The sequence below is a fragment of the Rhincodon typus genome, chromosome 3 (assembly GCF_021869965.1).
Source record: "Rhincodon typus isolate 14 chromosome 3, sRhiTyp1.1, whole genome shotgun sequence".
In the NCBI taxonomy this organism is placed as follows: Eukaryota; Metazoa; Chordata; class Chondrichthyes; order Orectolobiformes; family Rhincodontidae; genus Rhincodon; species Rhincodon typus.
In genome coordinates this window covers 112,846,474-112,859,302 of record NC_063334.1, presented here as the reverse complement: position 1 = coordinate 112,859,302, position 12,829 = coordinate 112,846,474, and the positions used below count along the sequence as shown (strand labels likewise).

General features: G+C 41.0%; 1 protein-coding gene across 1 annotated transcript in view; it reads right to left on the bottom strand.

Moving 5' to 3' along the window:
• vegfc (vascular endothelial growth factor c) overlaps positions 1 to 12,829 on the bottom strand; it is a 118,277-nt gene that overhangs the window by 8,618 nt on the left and 96,830 nt on the right. Inside the window, exon 5 of the mRNA XM_048594028.1 lies at positions 5,890 to 6,002. Coding sequence (XP_048449985.1) covers positions 5,890 to 6,002 — 113 coding nt within the window. The remainder of the gene's footprint in view (positions 1 to 5,889; positions 6,003 to 12,829) is intronic.

Genomic DNA, 12,829 nt, shown 5'->3' with positions numbered 1-12,829 from the left:
TCCTATGATGCTGCTTGGCCTGCTGTGTTCATCCAGCCCTGCACCTTGTTGTCTCGGATTCTCCAGCATCTGCAGTTCCTACTATCTCTGATTCATAAGTAGGAATATGGAGTGTGAGAGCAAGAAGGTTATGTTGAACTTGTATAAGATACTGGCTATACCCCAGCTGTTGTTTGTGTGCAGTTCTGGGTGCCTTGCTATGGGATGGATGTGACTACAATGAAGAGAGTGCAGAAGAGGTTTACAAAAATGGTTCCAGGAATGACAGTTATGCAAAAGTATTGGAGAAGTTGGGGCTGATTTCCTTGAAGAGGAGGAGGCTAAGAGGAGATTTGATTGAAGTGCTTAAAATCACAACGAATCTGGACATATTGGATAGATAGAAACTGTACCCACTTGTAAATGTATCAAGAACCAGAGAGGACAGTTTAAAAGTGCTTTGCACAAGAAGGTAAATTAAAAAGGTGGGAAAAAATCTTACTCAACAAGTAGTTAGGGTATGGAATGTACTGCCTAGAAGTGTGGTCGAGACTGGTTCAATTGGGTCATGCAAGAGTAGATTAGATGATTGTTTCTATTTAATCAATGTTACTGCATAAGGCGGGAGATGAGCACTCAGTTGAAAAGCTCAGGGAACTGATGCAGACATGATGGGCTGAATGGCCCATTTTTCTGCATTGTTACACTTCTGCGCCATTCGTTTTCATTGGAATGTCAGTTTGTGGCATGTTTATTGAAGCCTGATTGTGAGGATTGGGTAGCTGATGGGTCATCTGCAACTCCAACAAATGCAACTAAAATGCGAGCATCATCTTGTTTGTTTGAGGATATAAATGTCACATCAGCTGATTAACAATTTTCTGTCATTTGTCCTCACCCATTTAACACATTTGCAAAAGGACATGACTGTGCCTGATTTGGTTCAGTCGAAGGAAAAATGAGAATAGAACTACAGCTGAGACTATGAAAGGGATTTCCTGCAGCAGATCATTAGGGCATTGAGAGTTTAGTAGTTCCCAAATGCTCTTTGGTCAGTGTCAATGCATGGAATACTTGAAATGTATAATTCTTCCATAATGAGTTCCACCCCCTCCTCGATACAGTTACTAGCAATAGGTGGGACAACCCCGAAGCAAACCTGGTCTCAATCTTTGATTAATAAACCACAGGATGAGGCCATTTGGATGTCTGCTCTTTGAAAAGCCAGCTGATCAGTTTGATTCACCTGCTTTTCCCCCTCAACTCTGCTTTTGTTTAATATCCCTTCAAATATTTATCCAATTCTCTTTTGAATGTTACCACTGAATCTGTAAATAAACTTTTCAAGTACTACATTCTAGAATACTATGTTAAGAACAGGTCCTCATGCCTACATTGGCTGTTTTGCCATAAATTTGTGTCCTCGGATTATTGGCTATTTTCATGGAATGATTACAGCACAGAAAGAGACCATTCAGCCTGTGGTGTCTATGCTGGCTCTCTGAAGGAGCAATTTAGCTTGTGCCCTTACGTTCTCTTCTATACCTGCACATTCTTCCTTTTCAGATGATTGTCCAATACCCTCCTGAAACCCATGATTGTACCTGACTCCATCACACTCTCAAACAGCACATTCCATATCACTGCCACAGTTTTCCTGAATTTACTCCTGGAGTTTGAATCACTGAGCTTTAGAATAAGATATGTGGTCCTAGTCTCATTACATACTTCTGGGGAGCAACAAGCAATAAAAACTTTTGCTAGTGACTGATAATGTGGCCATGCAGTCATTTCCTCCACATCCTAACAGTGAGGGTGCAGGGCAGAATGTACCTCAGGAGGTGGGTGAAAATAATTCATGATAAAGTGGGAAGAAAGTTCCAGTGGCATGGAAATTTCCTTTCAACAGACTGTACAAAACACTCCAACATTCAAGAGGCCTGAGTTCATCCAGGGCGAAGCAGCCTGCTTGCTTGGCAGCACATCCACAAACAGCAATTACCTCCACCACTGACATTTAGGAGCAGCAGTATGTACCAACTTCAAGATACACTGCAAAAATTCGCCAAATCTCCTTGGGACAGCACCTTCCCTAACCACAACCACTGCCATAGTGTTACAGAATCATACATCATAGGAACAGACCCTTTGGTCCAACCAGTCCATGCTGACCATGTTCCCAAGCTAAACTAATCCCACCTGCCCACGCTTGGCCCACATCCCTCCAAATCTTTCCTATTCATGATCTTACCCAAATGTCTTTTAAACATTGTAATCATACTTGCATCACTACTTTCTCTGGCAGTTCATTCCACACATGAACCACACTCTGTGTAAAATACAAAAAAAAGTTGCTTCTCGTCCTTTTTCAACCTTTCTCTTTTCACCTTAAAAACATGCCCCCTAATTTTGAACTCCCCAATCCTAAGGCAAAGAGCCCTGCCATTCATTTTATCAATGCCCCTCATGACTTTATAAACTTCAATAAGGTCACCCCTCAATCACCTATGCTCCAGTGAAAAAACTCCCAGTCTTTCTGGTCTATTTTTATATCTCAAACCCTCCATTCCCGGCAACAGCCTGGTAAATTTTTTGTGAACCCCCTCCAGCTTAACAATATCTTTCCTATAACAGGGTGACCAGAACTGCACACAGTACTCCAGAAGAGGCCTCACCAACATTTTGTATAACCTCAACATGTTGTCCCAACTCCGATACTCAAAGGTCTAAACAATGAAGGCAAGCGTGCTAAACGCCTTCTTAACCATCTGTCTATTTGTGATGCAAATTTTAATGAATTATATACCTGAACCCCTCGGTCTCTGTTCTACAACACCACCCAGGGCCCTACCATTAATTGTATAGGTCCTGTCCTTGTCTGTATTACCAAAATGCCGTACGTCACATTAATCCAGATTAAACTCCATCTGCCACTCCTCCGCCCTGACCCAATTGATCAAGATTTCTTCATAATCTTAGATAACCTTCTTCACTATCTACTATACCACCAATTTTGCCGTCATCTGCAAACTTACTAACCATGCCTCCTATATTCTCATACAAATCATTTGTACAAATGACAGACAAAAGTGGACCCAGTACTGATTCCTGTGGAACACCGTTGGTCACCGACCTCCAAGAAACAACCTTCTACTACCACTCTCTGTATTCTTGAATAAAGCTAATTTTATATCCAAGCTCACCCTGAATCCCATGTGATCTAATTTTATTAGTTAGTCTACCATTTGGAACCTGGACAAAGGCTTTACTAAAGTCGAAGTAAACAACGTCTACTGCTCTGCTCCCATCAATCTTTTTGGCGACTTCATTAAAAACCTCAATCAAGTTTGTGAGACATGATTTCCCTCGCACAAATCCATGCTGACCATTCCTAATCAGTCCTTGCCTCTCCAAATGCATGTAAATCCTATCTTTCAGAATCACCTCCAACAATTTACCCACTGCTGCTCTCAGACTCACAGGTCTATAATTTCCAGCGTTCTCCTTACAGCCTTTCTTAAATAAAAGCACAACATTAGCCACCCTCCAGTCCTCCAGTACTTCACCAATGTTTGTAGATGATACAAATATTTCTGCTAGCTGTCATCTTGAAGGTAGACACGTGGGAACACCACCACCTGCAGGTTCTCCTCCAATCCACACACCGCCCTGACTTGGAAATTTATCACCGTTGCTTCAGTGTCGAAGGGTCAAAATCCAGGAATTCCCTCTCTCATGACATTGTGGGTTTACCTACAGAACATGGACTCTAGCAGTTCAAGGGGCAGCTCACCACCACCTTCTTAGGGCAACCACAGATGGGTAATAAATGTTGGTTAGCCAGCAATGCCCACACCCTGTGAGTGAGTAGAAGGAAAAATGCGGACTATTGTTTTCCATTGCCAACAGATTACTGGCTGTCACTTGAATGGCAATCGCATTCTGAAGTTGTGTCCCCGTGAGATCAGGCACCACTTGTTACAATAGGCCATGAGGCTCTCCCAAAGTGCTAGATGGCAAGTGTACTTCATCAGCCAGATTCACAACACTCACAGTACCTTTCTGTGGTGATAAGGATTAGCTCCGCCATTAAAATGCAGCTCTCCACAGCAAGACGAAAGAGAAAGGTGACAGCACAAGTTGGCAGTGGGGCTGTTATAACAGCTGCTGCTTCATGGTCAGGCCCAGCATGATCGATATAGCTGTGAAATACTGGAATTGTCTCCGAGCCAGTCAAAGCATCTGAGTAAACTGAATCTGACCTACCAAAATACGTGAATCAACATCTTGTCCATTAAGATTTCCCCACTGGCAAATAGTTCCTACTGCAAACAGAGGTCTGAGATATTTAATGTTACTTAGGTTCTTGCTAAATGGCCTGATTACTTACCTGTGTGGTATTGTCTAGAACAGTTGCAAGTACCTGCAGATGAATTAGCAGATTGGTTTGACAGCTACTCTTGGTGCATGTCAGGCAAAAATAACAACTTAATATTGGTTTTGGCAAAGCTGAACAATCTCCAGTGCACTTAAAGTAAAGAATAAAGATAAAAGTCTACAGAAAGTATTCCAGTAACAGCTGCTAAGGGAAGGAACAGGGAAAGAGTTATATCCAAGGGAATCAAAATGAATGAAGGGCAAAGTCGAAAGTCTGAAAAAGGTGTAGTGTCAAATCATGAGGTGAAAGGGCGATTTTGCAGGATGGGGGAAGGTGTAGGTGTGTATGTGAGGGCAGGTTATTGATGGGAATGAGGGAAACAGAACATAACAAAGGAATGAGTAAAACCGGAGAGGATGGAGTTTACAGCTGATGAAGAAGATTCAAGGAAGATATAAATAAGAGCAAATTAAATGTCAAAAAAAGGAGGAAGCTAAAAAGAAGAGAGCTGAACAGCAAATGAGAAGTTTACAGGAACCTTGAAAGGAATCAGTAGAGACAAAGAGACTTGAGACTGAGTAGAGACTGAGGGAAGAAATCAGGTGATGACAGAAATGGGAATCAGTTGTCCTACTATGGATAATGGCCTTGCACTGGTAACCGTAAAGTGAGAATCTCATACTGTGGATGAGGGGAGTTGGTGGTGCAATTCTGCTGGGCTAGCAATCCACAGGTTTAGTATATTATTTTTGAACCTTGGATTCTGATGCCACAATATCAGCTAAATTAGGTTCATTCTTTTTAAAAGCCTGGAATTGAAAGCTAGTCATGGATAACTACAATCAATTGTTATGCTAACTGATTCGCTAATATCCTTTAGGGATGGAAATCTGCCATCCTTACTCAGTCTGGTCCACATGTGACTCTACAGTCAAGACCAATGTGGTTAACTCGTAACTACCCTCTGAACCAGCTCGGCAAGTGACCTAGTCCAAGGGCAATTAGGGACAAGCAACAAATACTGGCCTTGCCAGCAAAGCCCACATTCCATGAAAAAGATGTGAACTGTACCTCTAGCTGTGCTTTATACTGATATCAAAGGATCTCTGTGAGGCACATTCATACATGTTATGGGAAGGCGACTATCAGTGTCACCTCCTGAATATCAAGTTAAATCAACTTTTGAGTGTCCAAAACTTTCAAATCACTGAGAAAGCCCTAACAAAAGTCATTGTAAAAGGTCAACATTTGTCAGATTTAGTACAGATATTGAGAGGACAAAACTGTATGGAGGTATTTAACTCAGGGACATTGCAGCAACTAGAGCTCATCCACTTTGTTGCGTTTTTACATTTTACATGTGAATTTATTGCAGTTACTTTATTCTCTTTCATGTATCAGTACAGGGTCTTATTGTAAACAAACAATTTCCATTGCGTCAGTCTGCATCATGCACAACAGACTCCCTCATAGGTACATGAACAGTGATTCAAAGAAAATATTGAAACAATAAATAAAATAAACTAACCAACCTGAGTCACTTTTGGGGAGCAGAAAGCTGCTGAAATCTTGTTGCCTCACGCATCTGCATAAAAAACTATTCCAGATGTGATTCTTGGGACAAGTTTTGTTTGGCATCAGACAGCTGTGAAGGAAGCAAAGATGTTTTTGTTGAAAGTAGGCAGACAATTTTGTGACCATTTGGTTCAATGCATATCTGTGATATGGAATTTTAATACTCATGCAATAAGGAGAAACTGCTAAATAGTTTCGACTGATTATCAATGAATTTAGAAAATAGGGGAATTACATTAGCAACTTGATCAGTGTGCACACAGAACCGCATGTAAACATTTCTAACCCACATTGGTACAAACATGCAAACTTGTTTTGTCCAGCTCTTTAATGGGTACAGTTAAGCGAAAATTATTTTGCAAGTTTTGAATCAAAGCAAATAAACATGTTGGCCCAATGGTCAGTAACTGTATGAATCCGACTCTCAGATACATCCAAAACAGCTCCCAGAGGCAGTCCCACGCTGATCCAACCCGGCTCCCAGAGATGGGTCTGACACAACCCGACTCCGAGTGATAGTCCTGATTTGAACGCAATTCCCAGTAAAATCCCTCACCCCACCAGCTCCCAGTGACAGCACAAACCCAACAAGTTCCCAGTAACAGTCCTGACCCCACCCAAATCTAATTCAAAGGGATGGTTAAGAGATAACAAGGTGTAGAGCTGGATGAAAACAGCAGGCCAAGCAGCATCAGAGGAGCGGAAAGGCTGACGTTTTGGGCCTAGACCAGAAGGGTCAAAATGTCAGCCTTTCTGCTCCTCTGATGCTGCTTGGCCTGATGTGTTCATCCAGTTCTACACCTTGTTATCTCAGATTCTCCAGCATCTGCAGTTCCTACTATCTCTCAAAGGGATGGTTCTTGTTTTTGTCCAATGCTGATTCCACACCTTCTTTTGCATCTCCACAGCTACCAATAGCATCAATGGAAAATGTAATGAGGACAGATGTAGAATGGGCTACCGACTTGCCTTTACCCATCTCATATTATCGCATAAATTTAATATCGATCCAATACAAGTTAACATGTGTCCTTATGGCTGACAAGACAAAGACTTGGAACAAAGTACAAACACCCAGACTGGATCAGGAATAATCCACTTAGCTGCTCAATCCTACTCTTCCATTTTATAACATCATGGCTGATCTCTTTACTCCACATACTTACCTACCCTGATACCCTTTCACTATCATGTTTATCCAGCTTCTAATCATCTCCTTTTAAGAAAGAGCTTCAAGAATCACTGCCCTCTGAGAACAAAAATTCTCTTCATCTTTGCTTTAAATGAACCACTAGTTCTAGATTTTCCCTGAAAAGAAAACATCCTTTCCACATCTGTCCTGTCAAGATCCAGCAGGATTTAATACATTTTAATCAAATTATCTCTTACTGTTCTAAACTCCAGCAGATATAGGTCTAGGCTCTCCACTCTTTCCTCATGAGACAAAGTGGCAGTATTAGTTGAGTAATCTGCTCTGAACTGCTTCCTATGCATTTAAAAATTTCCTTCAATAAGCAGATCAATACTGTACAAAGTACTTCAGAAGTGGTCTCATCAAGGACACGCATAACAGAGGCATAACCTCACTACTTTTGTATTCAATTCCCCTTGCAGTAAACAATACCATCCAATTAGCTTTAGCAACTACTTGCTGTACCTGCAAACTAATAATATGTGATCCACATGCCAGAACACCCAGATCCCTTTGCATTTCAGGGCTCTACAATCTCTCACCACTGAGACAACATGCTTCTTTTTTATTCTTCCTGCCAAAATTGACAATTTCACATTTTCCCACATTATTCTCCAATTGCTAAATCTGTGTGCAGTCACTTAACCCTTCAATATCCCTCCACAGCCATTTTAAGTCTTCTTCAAAATTTACTTTCCATGCAATCTTTGTTTCGTCAGCAAATTTAACAACTAAACCTTCAGTCCCTTCATTTCATGCATTTATTTAAATTGCAAAAAGATTGAGGCACCGAATTCTGCTTCGTGTATTCTAAAATATTCCCTTAAATGTCTGCTGCTGCATCCCCATTGACTTAACCCTTAACCTAATTTGCCAGTTCACTTTAACTAGCTTTAATTTCATAAGCTTGTATTGGCGCCCAGTTAAGTTTAAAATAGTAATCAAGGACTCACTCTTTTCACCCTTTAAGTACATCATTCAGCGGGACATTTCATTGGCAATGCTTATTCTCTTGATGATATTGCAGACATCGATTGAGAATACAAGATGCTTTGCAGTAACATGGAGTTAATTCTGCTCCTTGGTTTCTTCTGATTGACCAAACAGTGTCAATTGATGAGGCTCACTCACTAACAATCAAACACGTCAACACATTTTCCCCTGAAATCATCAGAACCAACATAACAACCAGTTCTTTTCTAAGTTTTGTTTTAAATAAAAAGTTCCAGACTGTCTAAAAGGTCCCCATGGAACTTATCGAAATATATTTAGTATCAGCTGTAACTGTACTCCCATGTTTTCGCCGAATACTTAGAAAAAGGACAAACTGAGCTATTTTTATTATTGGTGGTTAAGAATCATTGTTTTTGCAAAAAAAAACTGCGTGCGTAGGAGAGAGTGGGAGTGCACTGAGTCAGATTAAATGAAGCCTTCTCTAACAAATCCAGGGAATGATCAACTAGAAATATATGGCAGATACCAAGACTGAACAAGGCACTGACTTTTGGTAGGGAGTGGGGTGGGAAAACGCAAAGGAAAAGCACAATTGCTAACTTATTTTGCTGACAATATGGCTAAAGAATACATGCAAACCGATCTATAAGCTCTTCTCCTGTTTTATAAAAAATATCGTTCTTCTTTGCATTGCCATTTTTGCAAGTTGTTCTGATGGAACAAGACAAGCTCTAACAAAAGCATCTACCTTTCAGGGTTAATCAACATTTCAATGCTTTTAAGAACTTCAGCATCTTTCACGAATTTCCACTGGGAAATAGATGATGCTATTTCGCAAACATCCCCATCCCTCAATAATGGGGGAGCACAGCACATCAGTGCAAAAAAATAAGGCTAAAGCATTTTAAATGACCTTCAGCCAGCGGTGCTGAGTGGATGATCCATTTTGGCCTCCTCCTGAGATCTCCATCATCCCAGATAACAGTTTTCAGCCAATTCGATTTGCTCCATGTGACATTAAGAAACAATTGGAGGTACTGCATACTGCAAAGGCTACGGGCCCTGACAATATCCCGGCAATGATATTGACGATTTGTGCTGTAAAGCTTGCAGCTTCCCTAGCCAAGCTGTTCCAGTACGCCTATCACACTGGCATCCACCCGACGATGTGGAAAATTGGCCAGGTATGTTTTTATTTTTCTTTATTCATTCACGGGATGAGGGCATCGCTGAACAGGCAGCATTTATTGCCCATTCCTAATTGCCCAGAGGGCAGTTCAGAATCAACCACATTGCTCTGGGTCTGGAGTCACATGTAGGCCAGACCAGGTAAGGATGGCAGTTTCCTTCCCTAAAGGACATTAGTGAACCAGATGGGTTTTTCCAATGATCGACAATGGATTCACAGTCATCATTAGATTGTTAATTCCAGATATTTATTGAATTCAAATTCCACCATCTGCCATTGTGGAATTCGAACCTGGGTCCCCAGAACATTATCTAGGTCTTTGGATAAACAGTCCAGCAATAATACCACTAGGCCAACGCCTCCCCGTCATCTGGGACTCAAAGCAGGGTGAATGCAACCCAGCCAATGACCCATTCTTGATCATTAATGATGAAAGGTGTCATCAACAGTACTATCAAGCAGCACCTGCTCAGCAATAACCTGCTCAGTGACGTCCAGTTTGGGTTCTGTCAGGGCTACTCAGCTCCTGACCCCATTACAGCCTTGGTTCAAACAAAAGATGTGAATGTTGGAGGTGAGGTGAGAGGGTTAGAGTGACTGTCCTTGACATCAAAACCACAACTGATCGACTGCTGCATCAACAGCCAGAGCAAAACCGGAGTCATTGCGAATGCGAGGGAAAATTCTGTGCTGATCAGAGTCATACAGAGCACAAAGGAAGATGGTTGTAGCTATAGGAAATGAGTTACAGTTTTGTTTTGTTGAACTGCTTTCACTGCATTATCTAAGGAAATCTACTCCAGGGGCACTGAATGAGCCAGCAGAATCCCACATGGATCGATAACGCCATTCAAGAAATCTGACTCGCCATCCTAACTTGGTCTCATGCACAATATGACTGTAGCCCCATGTAGCTGATTGTAAGCCCTGATTTTAATTTAAGACACCAATAGGATCGGAGTGATTTTGGGAGTTCCCTCTCGCTTCTGGGCTTGATTTTAAAATTCAAGGAAATCACCATATTGTATAAATGATCATTTCTCTTTAACTTGCTGCTCTATGGCTCCTCCTCGTAAAATGTAAAATACATTTGAACTTTTAATGACTTTATCTACCTTTGTTTTGACTTGCAGGGAAATGCAGAGATGAGCCTTGGAGAGTTCAAACTATTGACTGGCTACTCAGTCTTTTGGCTTAAATAGGTTGACCAGAACAATAGTTTCCCACAATGATGTATGGACTTGAATGGTTAAAGTCGGAGGAGAAAGTGAATAAACTGAGATTTTATTCCCCAGGAAATTTACAAGGCAGGATTAATTTGACCAACGTTTTCAAGATATCAATGGGAACAGGTAGCTAAGTGGTTAGAGACAGATTATTTTTGTTGGTTGAGGTTTCTAGGACATGATAGGACAGCAGAATAAGTTGAGCTAGAACTTTCATGTTCAGAATTGTTATGGTGTAAGGGAGGCCATTTGGCCCATCATACTTGTCCTGGGTTCTTTAAACGAGCGCCATTATTCAGTGCCAACCTCCTGCCTTTTTCCCATAACTTTGCACATTTTTCCTAGCTAAATGATTATCCAATGCCCTCTTGAATGCATCAACTGAACTTGTCACAACCACTCTAACGTAAAAACATAAGAACTAGGAGGAGTAGGAAACTTAACCTTTGTGCTTGCTCAGCCATTCAATATGATCATGGCTGCTCTCATCTTGGCCTCAACTCTATTTTTCTGCCTAATCTCCTTCAACCCTTTACTAACTAAAAATCTGTCTATCTCCTCCTTAAATTTACTCAATGTCCTAGAATCCACTGCAATCTGGAATAATGAATTCCACAGATTCACGACCATTGTAGAGCAGGAATTCCAGGCAGTGCATTCCATATCCTAACTACATGATGTGTGGAAAAAATATTCATCTATATAAATAAATACATAAAAATATCCACATCCAAAAGTCGGGAGAAGTTTAGAACTTTCTTCTGTAACTAACAGTTAATTACAGCTCCTAGTGAATTTAAAACTGAAGTGGATAGATTTTTTCCAGCAAAGGTATTATGGAGCAAAGTTTCAGATCAGCTACGATCTCATTGACTGGTGGAACAGGATCAAGGGACTAGATGTTCTAATCTTGCTCCTATGTTCCTTGCTTTTCCTTTGAACATTCGAAATCTCACGCTTGATAGCTTTGAAATCTTGACCTTCCAAAATGTGTACTACTTAAACCATTTTTGCTCCAGCGAATGGTCATGTATTATTCTCCAAGTGTAAATAACAGATTTTTATCAAGCATTCTCTGACTTGTTAAATCATGAATTTCAGTGCCAGAATTACAGTTGTTTAAAGAAACTTTTACAGAGAGGAAACCATATCGTCCTTTAATGAGATAGCAAGAGGTAATAAAGTGTGGACCCAAAACGTCAGCTTTCCTGCTCCTCTGATGCTGCCTGGTCTGCTGTGTTCTTCCAGCTCCACACTTTGTTGTCCTTTAATGATATTTCTGACACTTTGCCTCAATCCTCTGCTCTTTCAAGATATTCTTAAAAATGTAATTCCAAAAATATTTATCTTCTCCTTTCAAAGCTTTATTGGATTTATTCTACATTAATCATCCTTATTGGAATGTCATGTGAAACTCTGCAAAAACTGAATAACTTCAACCATTATTATTTAATTGGAGGAAAAATTGGACTTGTGTAGGGGTCATAATCTGCCTGGTTCTCATTGCTCGTCGATGTACGGGCTGCCCAAGGCACACAAAAATGAAGACCCCTTAACTCATTTCATCTATGACTGGTTCTGTATACCATGAGCTGTTGCAACCAGTTTTAACCTGGTTCCTCACGATAGTGTCATAGGCGCAATCATTTTCAGCTGCTTCATCAAAGACCTTCTCTCAATCATAAGGTCAGAAGTGAGGATTGCACAATATTCAGCACCATTTACGACTCCTCAGATACTGAAGCAGTCCACGTTGAAATGCAATAAGATCTGGAAAACATCCAGGCTTGGGTTGACAAGTGGCAAGTCACAGTTGCATCACATGAATTTAAGGAAATGACAATCTTCAGTAGGAGACAATCTGGCTACTGCCCCATTAAATTGTGTTACCTTAAGAAATTCCTCCAATATCAACATCCTGGGATGACCATTGACCAGAAAATCAACTGGACTTGGCATATGAAAACAGAGAGCAGGTCAAAGGCAAGGAATACTCCTGACTCCCCAAAGTCTGTCCACCATCTATCAATAAACACATGTCAGGAGGATGATGGAATACTCCCAACTTGCCTGGATAGGTGCAGCTCCAACAACACTCAAAAAAACTTGAGACCATGCAGGACAAAGCAGCCCACTTGTTGGCATTACATCCATAAGCATCCACTATATCACTGATGCCAAGTAGAAGCAGCATGCACTATCTACAAGATGCACTGCAGAAATTCACTAAACATCCTCAGACAGCACCTCGCAAACCCATGACCACTTCCTTCTAGAAGGACGAGGGCAGCAGATACATGGGAACACCCCCACCTGCAAGTTCCCCTCAAAGTCAC